This window comes from Apodemus sylvaticus, chromosome 5 (genome assembly GCF_947179515.1).
Source record: "Apodemus sylvaticus chromosome 5, mApoSyl1.1, whole genome shotgun sequence".
Taxonomy (NCBI): domain Eukaryota; kingdom Metazoa; phylum Chordata; class Mammalia; order Rodentia; family Muridae; genus Apodemus; species Apodemus sylvaticus.
Window position 1 is genome coordinate 60,815,570 of NC_067476.1, and position 12,103 is coordinate 60,827,672.

General features: G+C 39.0%; 1 protein-coding gene across 1 annotated transcript in view; it reads left to right on the forward strand.

The window, feature by feature from the left end:
- Positions 1 to 290: 290 nt before the first annotated feature.
- Dnajc10 (DnaJ heat shock protein family (Hsp40) member C10) overlaps positions 291 to 12,103 on the forward strand; it is a 36,780-nt gene continuing 24,967 nt past the window's right edge. Inside the window, exons 1-9 of the mRNA XM_052182793.1 lie at positions 291 to 598; positions 1,967 to 2,317; positions 3,618 to 3,780; positions 5,294 to 5,344; positions 8,657 to 8,739; positions 8,990 to 9,121; positions 9,608 to 9,701; positions 10,488 to 10,565; positions 11,988 to 12,031. Coding sequence (XP_052038753.1) covers positions 2,114 to 2,317; positions 3,618 to 3,780; positions 5,294 to 5,344; positions 8,657 to 8,739; positions 8,990 to 9,121; positions 9,608 to 9,701; positions 10,488 to 10,565; positions 11,988 to 12,031 — 849 coding nt within the window. The 5' untranslated portion in view covers positions 291 to 598; positions 1,967 to 2,113. The remainder of the gene's footprint in view (positions 599 to 1,966; positions 2,318 to 3,617; positions 3,781 to 5,293; positions 5,345 to 8,656; positions 8,740 to 8,989; positions 9,122 to 9,607; positions 9,702 to 10,487; positions 10,566 to 11,987; positions 12,032 to 12,103) is intronic.

The window sequence follows — 12,103 nt, forward strand, 5'->3', positions numbered from 1 at the left end:
CAGAAATCCCGTAAAATGCTTCATGTTTGTTGATACACAAAAGTTATAAGTAATTTTATTTCTAGAAAGTTTTGTTTTTTAATTATTCTATCCAGTCCCTTGCAAACGGGGTCAATTCAGGCGAGTTCTCCACTATCTGCCAAATATGCCCTTTCAAGGATACCTACCCTTTTAACCAAACCTCAGGAGAGGACTCGCAAGCCGGATCTCTCCACCCGGGTTTTCCCGTCGCCCTGGCAACGGGACCGGAAAAGGCGGGCTTCACACCCTTCCTTCCGCCAGCCGTTGACTACAGCTGCAAAATGCCTGTGGGCCGCGCTACGGGATTCTTCCCTATCTCTGGCTAGGACCGGGACCCGCAGCCACCGCCGCAGCCGCACAGAAGGCCACGTCAGCCTAAGCGGTCCCACCCGTCCCTCTCCGCCGGCGCTGTCTGGCCTTCTCCACGCCTTTCCCACAATGCCCCGCGCCAGGCCCCGCCCCGCCGGCGCGACGGGAGCGACCGAATTGCTGCTGCGCGCGTTCGCAGGCGGCGTCCAGTCTTGCCGGGTCCCGAGCTCGGCGGCCTAAGGATGGGGCAGTAGCGGAGGACGCCGAGGTGGGCGCGGGCCGGGCTCCACGCACCGCGGGGGGCTTCAGGGAGGGAGGCGCTAGATCCATCCCGCCGCCTCGGCGACCCCATTGTGCCGGGTTCTCACTGCCGCCTCCACCCACCTCTGCGGGCCCCCTTCTGCTCTTACTTTCTTCCTCGGGTTCTCTCTCCCAGGTCCGACCTGTGACCTCAGACGCACCCTTGCCAGCCCCGTTCCCTCTGTCTTTTCGCCTCTCCCCGATCCCGCTCTGGAGCGATGGCAGCATCCCCATCATTAACATTGCGTTTACCTGCAGCCTCACTGGCCCCGGGCTGTTCAGTTATTCCCAGGCTGCCTGAGAACCCACGCTAAGCCGAGGAACACCCTATCCCAAAGTCTTCATTGAGATTTGTTCATTTGTTTTCCTTCCTGATGGTTGTCAGTCTAGATATTTCTGTTTTCCTGTTAGTATATTTTACTAAGGTATTTTTGTGGGGGATGAAAAGGAGGAGTTAGAAGTGTGATGTGAGGCCTGTTCCCAGGTAAGGAGGAATACTTAGAAACTTATCTGGACTTAAATAAGGAGAGCTTAAACTGAGGGTGTTAGGGAAGTTATATTTTTCTTTTCCCGAAGCATTTTAAGATATTAAAGAACATTAGCCGGATGGTTCAATGCTAGGGCTCTACCCTCAAGCATGCCTGGTTCTCTTCTTTGTTCTATTTTTGTTTATTCCAGACAATGAAATTGCATTGATTTGCAGTTATTCTTTTCTTAATATAAAATAACTTCTCTTGGTGCTAACACTTTAGAAAACTTGGGTGGCCTGCTTTTTTAAGGTATCTGTTTTTTATACTGAAGTTCTTAAATGGTTATGTAAAAGGGACAACCCTCTTGGAAAAGCTTTAAGCTTCCTTTTATTTCCCTCAAAGGCATTCTCTACAAATGAGATTAGATTTTAAAAAAAGGAAATTGAACGAACAGCTTTCCTGGTGTGGAAGGAGCTGAAAGGGAAGAGGTATTAGAAAAGGGCAACATGATGGGAAAGGAAATACTGCTGATTCTTATCCTGGTAGTGTCTTACTGACCAGAGCCTTTGTGTCTCTGTCCCTCCCTGTCTCTCTGTCTCTCTTGCCCTCTCGTGTATGTGTGTGTTTCTTTGTAAGTTAGCTAGCTACTACCACTCATTACCTTTTTCCTGCTATCTAGAGTGATTTTGCAAACATGCCTGCCTGAATATAGAGGCAAGAGAGGGTCCTAGAGGCCAGGTGTTCAAAGCTATTAACAGTGATGTGACCTTTAGTGGAGACCATATTGCTGACTATGTCACTTGGCAAATCACATTATAAATGTTTGGTTTGAAAAGTATTTTAACTGCCTCGTTTGCTCTCTTTAGGTTAACATTTCTGAACTGTGTTCCCAAGATGCTTGATTGACCCGTGAAGTAATGTGGACAGAGATTCTCATATGTGTTTGTTATAACCACCGGACCCAGCATTGTATCTTAATGTTCACATAAGTCAGAACTTGCATAACAAGGAGAATGGGAGTCTGGTTAAACAAAGATGACTTTATCAGAGACTTGAAGAGGCTAAGTCTCTGTCTTCTTATACTGTATGTGGTCGTTGTGGTAGGCACGGATCAGAATTTTTACAGTTTGCTTGGAGTATCTAAAACTGCCAGCAGTAGGGAAATAAGACAAGCCTTTAAGAAATTAGCACTGAAGTTGCATCCTGATAAAAACCCGGTAGGTAAAATATCTGGTTATTTTTCTCTGTCTCTAGTTTAATTTTTTTAAGTAAGCATTTGAAATGCTTAAGCATAATGTCAAGAATTATGATTTGAGAACTGCAGATATAATTCAGAAGTAGAGCCTTGGCAGCACGCACAAGGCTTGGGGGTTTGATCCCCACCGCCTGAAACTAAAGGTTCATCTGTTAGAGTGAAGCCAGGAGAAACAAAGTGCAGTGATTTTGTTGGTATCAAACACCGTTACCTCTTCTCTGTAAACTGGTTTCCAGCAGAAGTAGAGACGCTAACCCCAAGCCTTGTCTGTGAAGCGGTGTTCATAGTAAAGTGGAAGAAGAACTGTAGACAAATCTGCCCTAAGAACTTAAGTGTCCTGCAGGTGTGACAGCAGTAACTAGTCACAGCATGCTCTAACTTTCACTCCTGTTTTCCATGCACGGCTCAAACTTTTGACTTACAAACTTGTAAATGAAACGTTGAGAGCTCCAAATGGATTTCCAGTTGTAAATATTTGATTATATACCCAAGGATCTTGAAAAACATTTATTTTGAATGTTATGGTATTTAAAGGTTTTTTTTTCATGAATTTTTAGCTTGTCATATGAGAGGACATGATGGAGATATTTTTTGAAGTAGAAATTTATAAATGAAATTATTTTGTTCAGTTATTTAATAATTAAATTTAAACTCAATTATTTTTCCCAGAGAGATCTGTATTATATTTAAATATTTGTTCTTGTTGTTTTTCAAGTTTTTGTCTTAAAAATTTCCAAGTGTGATTTCCAGAAGCCAGTTCTGTGAAACAGTAAGAAAGTTAACATTTTTCAGTCCAGTTTTGAATTGTTACCTTGGTATTATTTCTTATTTAATAAACTTGATGCATTGAAAAATACACTTTATATTGAGGCTCACCTGGGAAAATTACCACTGTTAAAGAAGTAACACAGTTTGGAGTAAAGGCTTCAAGGTTTCCTTAGGTCTTTTCTTAGTGTGTCTATTTTTCTTTTCAACATTTTTTACAAGAGAATTACTGGTCTTTACCCACTGATCTTATTCAGATACTTTATATAGACATGAGAAACTGTTGCCAAAACTGTCAAGCTTTTCCCTTGTTTTGGAACTGCTTCCTTAGAAGGACTTCCTTCTTTCATCTTGATGATTCATGTCCTATTGTACTGCCCTGCTTTCTCTGCTGATATCTACTATTCAGGAATCCCTGGGATCAGTTAAAGCTGTGTTTCTGAAAAGATTCAAATTGTGCACTTGAATTAACTATTGCATCTAATATTTTTTAACAGAATAACCCAAATGCACATGGTGATTTTCTAAAAATAAATAGAGCATATGAAGTACTCAAAGATGAAGATCTACGGAAAAAGTATGACAAATATGGAGAAAAGGGACTAGAAGATAATCAGGGCGGCCAGTATGAGAGCTGGAGCTACTACCGATACGATTTCGGTAAGGCGATGCTACTCCTGCCTCTTGAGTTGTCTCCTCCCTCACCCATTCTGGGACTTTGTGCTCTCTGCCACCAAGCTGCCTCCTGTCCTCAAGTGTTTCTTAGTTTGAGTGAAAGAAAAGTTAGTTTTGTTCTGCTGTTTAGTTTATATACTTCATAAATGTTACTTTGATTAGTATTTTCTAATTTACTCTCAAGCTGAGTTGATATTCAGAAATCACTGTGTGTGTGTGTGTGTGTGTGTGTGTGTGTGTGTGTGTGTGTGTGTATGAATATATTGGTCAGTTTATACTTCATATTCTTATGTGTGTTTCGTGCAGTATGGTGCATGAGAAGTTAACTCTGAAAGCTTTTCATAACTTTGCACAGCATTAGATGTTCCAACAAAACTAAACTTTTTTAAGTATAATGGCAGCTTGTCTAGTAAAAACACAGTCCTCCTTGTGTGACACCTTTGTTGATCATGATTTTATGTGGTGACAAGAATAAGCAAGAAAACAAGAGGAGAGGGGCACAAAGGAAAGAAGGGAAGGAAGAAGGAGTATGGTCATAGAACCAGTGTTTCCTGTTGTCACTAGTGGCTGCTTTGAATGCAGGCTAAGACCTGATGTGCTTTTATATTAGAACAAAGAAAATAGTTTAAATTTATTACTGCAATTTACTCAAGATTTGATTTGCTTATGAAAATATTTAAATATATTATCTACTGACTTTCTCCTGCAAGTCCTGGTTTGCTATTTGCTTAAATAAAATTTTATTGGAATGCACTTTTACTCATTTGTTATATATGATCTTTGACTTCTAAAGTCTACCCTAAGACTCTAAGGGTAGAATTGAGTATTTGTGTTTAAAAACAAAACCAAGCAACACCACAGAAACTGTTCTATAATTTCCTATAAAGTAAAAAATGTTTATTTACAAGTGACCTCTTTTTTAAAAAATGTGCTATTCATACTATATACCATTGTTAATGTTACTTGGCTATTTTAGGTAGTAATTAGGAATTTTCTTACAATGAGTCTAGCCATAGTAAATAAAACTTATACTTAGTACTGAAAACCTGCTATAGATTTTATAGTCATAGGATTTTAAGCAATATAACATTTTAAAGTGATACCATATATTAAATAGCATGTCGTCTTTAGGAGAAGTTAGGTGAAGGGTACATGAGAATTTTTGCAATTTCTTTTTTTTTTAACATTGATTTATTTTATGTATATGAGTACACCATTGCTCTCTTCAGACACAGGAACCTATTCACTAGTATTCCAATGGGTGATGAGGAACTAGTCACCTCCCCAAGGAGAAGCTTACCAAGTTGCTGTCAGTTATGAAATGAGTCATCAGTAGTCATAGTTACTGTTGGCTTTTCTCTTAATTTGATGTATAGTTTTCAAGTTTGGAGTTCAGTGTAACTATTTGATTTTTGTATAGCTAAGGCATCTTTTATGTAGTGATTTGTTTTAATGAAATTTTAATTTTATGATTTTTTTTATCCACTTTTAAAACTAGGTATTTATGATGATGATCCTGAAATCATAACATTAGAAAGAAGAGAATTTGGTAAGTTTATAGCCATATGACTTTCTGAAAGTACATACAAATCACATCTCTTACCTCAAACTCACCAGTCTAAATGTAATCAGAAGTTAGAAATTCTTCAGGTCTTAAAAAAGAATATGCTGTGCATGGTCCATTAAACTGTTCAGAGAAGCAATGGAGCATAGGCTCAGGGTTTCAGAATAAAAGCACCAGCATGGGCTAGAGTGGCAGTTCTCAGCTTGGGGAGCGAACGACCTTTTTACAGGGGTCGCCTAAAACCATCTGTACGTCAGATATTTACCTAATTCACAATGGCAGCGAAATTACAGTTATGACATAGCAACCAAATAATTGTATGTTTGGGAGTCAGCACAGCTGAGAGGTTGCAGCATTAGGAAGAACTACTGCTAGAAAGTTTGCTCAGGGCTTAAGAACCTTCTTCTCTTCAGAGACCTGGACTCAGTTCCTAGCACCCACATGGTGTCTCACAACATTGCTAACTATAGTTTCAAGGATTTCGATGCTGTGCAGAACTATCACATACATAAAATTTTAGAAACTTTAATACTTTTTAGCCATTGTAAGTTGTTTATATGAATATTTCAACATCTTTCCTACAAAAGAAATAGGGGAACTCCATTTATTGCCAGAGAAAACTAACACCTTATCACACTATATGCGGTTCTGTAGCTCTGTAGCTTTTCCTGTGCGGTTCTTAGACTGACTTATCTCATCTGTAAGTGTTCTGTGGACTATTTGTGGTTAGGAAACAGCGGATTGCATATAGAATTAGAGGAACTGAACCAAACCTGCAACTGACTGCTCTTTGAGACCACCAAAAATAAGACTTTACTAAGGTTTATGTCGCAGAAAAGGGCCTCCTAATTAGGTCACTTAGAACCCCAAATGATAATTTTAAATTCATCCATGAAATCCTGGAGGTAATCCAGAGATAGTTAACTCCTACTAGCTCTGTTCTTCACGTCAGGAGGTTGTGATAAAATGATCCTGGCATTTTAGTTCTAGAAGTGGAGAGAAGGTGACAATCGTGGGTTACAGAGACAACTGCTATTTGGGCCCATGTCACCACTGGGCCTGTTTGTGAGTTTCTATTACCATTTTTTTTATTGGTTTGAGTTACTTAATCTTTCAATAAATAGCTAGAACCATTTTTAAATGATGTGTGTGTTCTTAGTGACTTCTGGGATTGTCCTCAGTACTCTCAGATCAGCTCTAATCAGGTAGAACAAATGGTCACATGCTATGCTGTCTGTGGTCATGTGCAGTTCATCTCTCCTTGCAGAACCCTTCCTCTGTACCCTTAAGTCCTGATGGATCCATTGGCATCTCTGCCCTTTCTTGCCCATCAGGCATCTCTTCAGGCAGTGGCAAGTATTGGCTCTGATTCTCACCATCCCATATATTAGCATTGGATTCCTCAGGCTTTCAGCATAGGTCTTTATATTTTGTCCAGTTTCCAGTTGTTAATACTGAGAAAATCTAAATTACACAGTTCACTTTTCCTGGGGTACAGTTCAGAGGAGACTGTAGTAGTTAGCTCCAATTTCAAAGCTGTTAGGGTCTTTCAAAGCATGTGAGGAATCCTGTTTTCCATTTAGCATAAGTATATTCTTTTTCGTTGTCACAGTACAACAGTACATGGGATGTGGTCAAATTCTAGGCTGTATTTGAAAGGTAGAAACACCTCACCAAATAAGGCCACAGTTCAGGCATCCTTTTGAAGATGGCTCAAACAAGAGGAACTTAAGACAGTGCTGTATTTTCTGTACTAATAGAAGCTATTGCCCAGATATAAATAGATATTCTGGCTTTGCGATTTAAAAGAAATTTGCATCTTTTAATATTCTTGTTCTGTTTTCGGTTACTGAGTAACTATAAAAGCATTTTATTGTGCTGTTTTACTACACTTTTAAAAATACTTTAGCCCAGCACAGTGGCCTGTCCTGTGAGCCCCACTACATGGGAAGCTGAAGCAGGAGTCCCTGTCCAGATTAGACAACATAACAAAACTGACTTTGTTTCTAAATCTAATAAATGAAGGAAATGAAAGTGGTCTTACTGACTACGTAGTCAGTAAGAACTGAGCAAATACTTATTGCTGAGATTAGAAGTATTTCTGACTCAGGGATACTTACAGCAATATATCCTCCATCTTGTGTGTTTATAATTCATAAAAGGATCTCTTTCTATGGAGGTTTTCATTAACTCTGTTGAAGACTTCCCCTAAATTATACCAGTTGCTGGTCTAAGCCAACATGACATTTGTTGAGATCATTTAAGTAGTTAACATGTCCTTAAGTCTGCTAAAGAATGATTGAGAAAAATCCTAAGTGATGTACTCTTTCATGCAATGTATAGATGAACTGTTTCTCCACAGCACTGCCTGGCCACTGAAATGTGTTTCTGAATGTTTTCAGCTAACCAGTCAGTTAAGCAAAAGAAGCATAGTACATACTTCTTAACAATTACAATTTATGAAAATTTTATTTTAAAATCACTGACAGCTGATTTGGGTATTAAATGTTACAAACACTCTTAAACCAAATAGGCCTCACATTTTTATCTAGACTATTAGAGTGATCCTTGCTTACTATCATAAAATTTGTCTTCATCAACTCATTCCGTAGTTCTGTGCTGCTGGCTAGGCATTACATGGTGCTTCATATTGATGTTTTAAGATGACAGAATTCTTTACCTTGCATTCTTAAGCAACATGCTTTTCAAAGGTAAAGATCTTACTTAAGAAGAGGATTTAATTTAATCACTGTAATCTTTCCTCTGTTGTACAGGTCTCTAGCACACACCATTGATCTCAGTACAAGGAGCCAGAGGCAGTAGGATCCCTTGAGTTCAAGGCAAGCCTGGTCCTCATAGCAAGTTCCAGGCCACCAGGGCTGTACAGTGAGACCCTGCCTCAAAGATCAAGCTTAGCTTAAGTCTGTGAGAGGCACTGGCCTTCCTGAGCCTTGCTGTCAGTGGTGGAAGAGCTTTAGTCTCAGCTCTGGTGCTCCTCTTTATCTCCTTGTGCGCAGACTGGCATAGGCCCTGGCTCTTAGTGCCTGTGCCACGCTTTGTGTGGCTTCACGGTAGCCATGACCATACAAGGGTCATTCGGGTATAGACTTCGGAGAGGTTGTAAAAGTAATGGGTTTGACGTTTGAAAGGAAAGATGACACTAAGGGAAGCTCAGGAAACAAGGACAGTGTAGACTGTTTAGGACTGATTTCTTTTTTCATTCTGATCTTAGCAAAATGGTTTGTGATTGAAATGTGCTGTAACCCTCAGTACACTGTATGGCTTATGTGCTTTCAGATGCTGCTGTCAACTCTGGAGAACTGTGGTTTGTAAATTTTTACTCCCCGGGATGTTCGCATTGCCATGACTTAGCCCCCACTGTACGTATGTTTAATAGCCTAGCCATTAAAGTCTTTTTCCTAGTTGATATATTATTTGCACTTTCTTTTTTTCTTATTGTAGTATGTTGGAAATTATTTTGTGTTGGTAACTGACTATGAAATCATTATCAAGTACTTTTCCCATATGTTTTATTTAGTAAAACTTTACTCCTTTAAGATTATATAGAGTAAAGCCTGTTCAAGAGAAGAAACGTGACTGAAGAAACACTGTTTTCTTTTTCTATCATAGTGGAGAGAATTTGCTAAAGAAGTGGATGGATTGCTTCGCATTGGCGCTGTCAACTGTGGCGATGACCGGATGCTTTGCCGAATGAAAGGAGTCAACAGTTACCCCAGTCTCTTCATCTTTAGGTCTGGAATGGTAAGGAATATTTCTGTTTATAAGATTTGTAGCTCTTGATAACTAGTGAAATACTAGAGAAAGCAATATGTAAACTTTTAAGCTGTTTCTGCTTTTTCTTATTTTATGAGATAATTTATAATAAACTTTTTTTATTGTGTTATGAAACTTTTTAGGGACCATCAATTATTGTCATACAGAATACTTAATGCACATACCATGTTTTAAGGTTTACAAAGTTTTTTAGGTGCTGTCTCATGGGATAGAAAGTTCTAATCCCTTCCTTTTTCCCAATTTCTATGGATGAAACTGGAGCTAAAATTGTTACAAATGGTGCAAAAGAGTACTCACATAATCTGTACTGTGAAGGCTCTCAAGTATTATTTGTAAATACACTGTGTTGTTTAAAAATAGAACTTCCTGTATTATTCAAAGTAATGTTAAATACAGGTATTTAGTAGGCTTTTGAAATGAAAAAGTAAAAGATATTTTTATGGAACCCAACAGGCTGCGGTGAAATACAATGGAGATAGGTCAAAGGACAGCCTAGTGAGCTTCGCCATGCAGCACGTCAGGAGCACAGTGACAGAGCTGTCTACAGGTAATGTTGTCGTCACTGCATGGCATTCACTGATGCTTTAAAATCAGTATTTTGAATTTACAATGCTAGTTGTACATTTGGGTCACAGTAATGATATTTTGCGGTATCTTGTTCTGTGCTTTTTAGAAAGGAAGGAAATGTGTCACTGCGCAGGTGGCCGCTGCCTCCTGCATTGAGCAGGCTGGTTGGGGTGGGTTGACAAAGGACTGCTGCGGCTCAGGGGTAGAGAGCTGTGAGAGGACAGCCACCGCCACACTGAGGCCGCGCCTGCTCCCGTGGCCACTGGCAGAAACTTCATTTAAAGTTCAAAAGCATTTCTAGTGGTAGATTTTGATTCACCAAATGATTTTACGTTGGCTATTTGAAGTGTCCATGAGACAGATCCTAGCTAGAGGAATGTCTTGTTCATTCATTTAGCACCAGCTGAGTGTTAGACACTGTGTTCAGCACTGTATTTACAGTAAAAGAGCATCTGATCCCACTTCACTTCGGTGAGCAACTGGAACACGGTCCAGTCACTTTTATGGTTAGAAACTAAGCAGAAAGGATACGAAACAACCCAGTTTAGGAGCAGAGGAGTGCGGTGAGCTTATGTAGGAAGAGCTGGGGCCAGCCAGTCCACAGGCACAGCTCAGTCAGAAGGGACTGTACCAATGTTAGAATTTCCTTAAATAATTATTGTCTTAAAAAAATAATTAGTAATGTTTAGAGGGGACTGGAAGGAGATAAGTTTGGAAAGAAATACACAAGGGTTAGATGCACTCATAAATTTTATTTTCTTTAAAGGAAATTTTGTTAATGCCATAGAAACTGCTTTTGCTGCTGGTGTTGGCTGGCTGATCACATTCTGTTCTAAAGGAGAAGGTAATTGTCTTTTTGTTAGAAGAAAAAGACCGATATCTACATCTAGAGGATAATTTATGCTGCTGAACTTGTTTGGTTTTTTCGTTTTTGTTTTTTTGCTGTCAGTAAATGCATATGTCTTTATTTTACACATAACAGGTAATAAAATTAGTGATATGTAAATGTATCTTTATAATTTCATGTTTAGTGGATGTGTTTTTTAACCTAGTTATTCTCATGATATATTGTACCTCAGATAGCCAAAGATAAACTGGGCAGTGTCCAAAGTAATTAATTATATCAACTACAATTGCTTCCAAAGTAGTTTTTAGAAATTTAGATTTTGAAAGTTACATATATAAAAAAATGTGTCCACCTCCTAAAATTAGTCTTTGTTGATGATAGTCTCATTTTCTAAGGGCCTTTGTAAGTTGTTTAAAATTCAATGTCCTACATGCCAAACAAGTGAGATCAATTAAAAGTTGTTCCAAATATTATAAAACAGCCCCACTATTAATACTTTTTGTGTCTGATCCCAATATGTGTATTTCTCTTACTCATCACTTTTTACCTTTGTGCCCCTTTGCTGAGGATATATTGTTTTATGGCTAAAAGGAGCCATTCACCCATCCTTGAAGACCTGTGTTAGGAAATCATAGCCTTGAAACCCAGTGGTTCTCAACCTTCCTAGTGCTGTGACCATTTAATATGGTTCCTCATGTTTTTGGTGATTCCAACAATAAAATTGGTTCATTGCCACTTCATAACTTTAACTTTGCTACTGTTATGAGTGGTACTGTAAATATCTGATATGCAGGATGTCTGACAGGTCACGACCCACAGGTTGAGAACCACTGATCTAGCCAATACCAACTACTGATTTCTCTATCTACACATGAGCTTTTGAAACTTTCTAACATGTTGTCATTCATCTCTAGCCTCTGACATTCCACAGTTCCCTTTCTCCCAAAATTACCTCATTGTATGTATCCTATTGTTCATATTTAACATACTATATATATATATATACACACACACACACACATATATGTGAACAATATATATATATATATGCCTGTTTTAATATTAAAATTTTATTATATTTTGAGGATTCTGCATATACCTTTTCAAATGGTTATGTTACATTTTACTTCTTTCAGATCATGAGGTTTCTTGTTCAAAGGAGAGTTCATGAGAGAGTAAGCCCTTACAGAAACACTGGCTGCTCTTCTCTGTGGGCGGAAGTCCTAAGACATTAAAGGGAGGGAATGAAAGAATGTGTGTGAGCCAGAGACCGATTGTTGATGGGCCCAAGTCTACTCTGGGCCTGTCAGTCTTTACCAAGACAGCTAGCTCAGTTACCTGCTGTGGAAACAACATTCTTATACAAGGGAACCATTCTAATTAAAACTAAAATAGCCTCATACATTTTCTTCCCCTCAGATTGTTTGTCGTCACAGACCCGACTCAGGCTTAGTGGCATGTTGGTAAGCATCCATCCTTTCTGTAAAACCGTCACCATGTGAAAAGTACAGCTAGAAATTGACAGAGTATCTTAG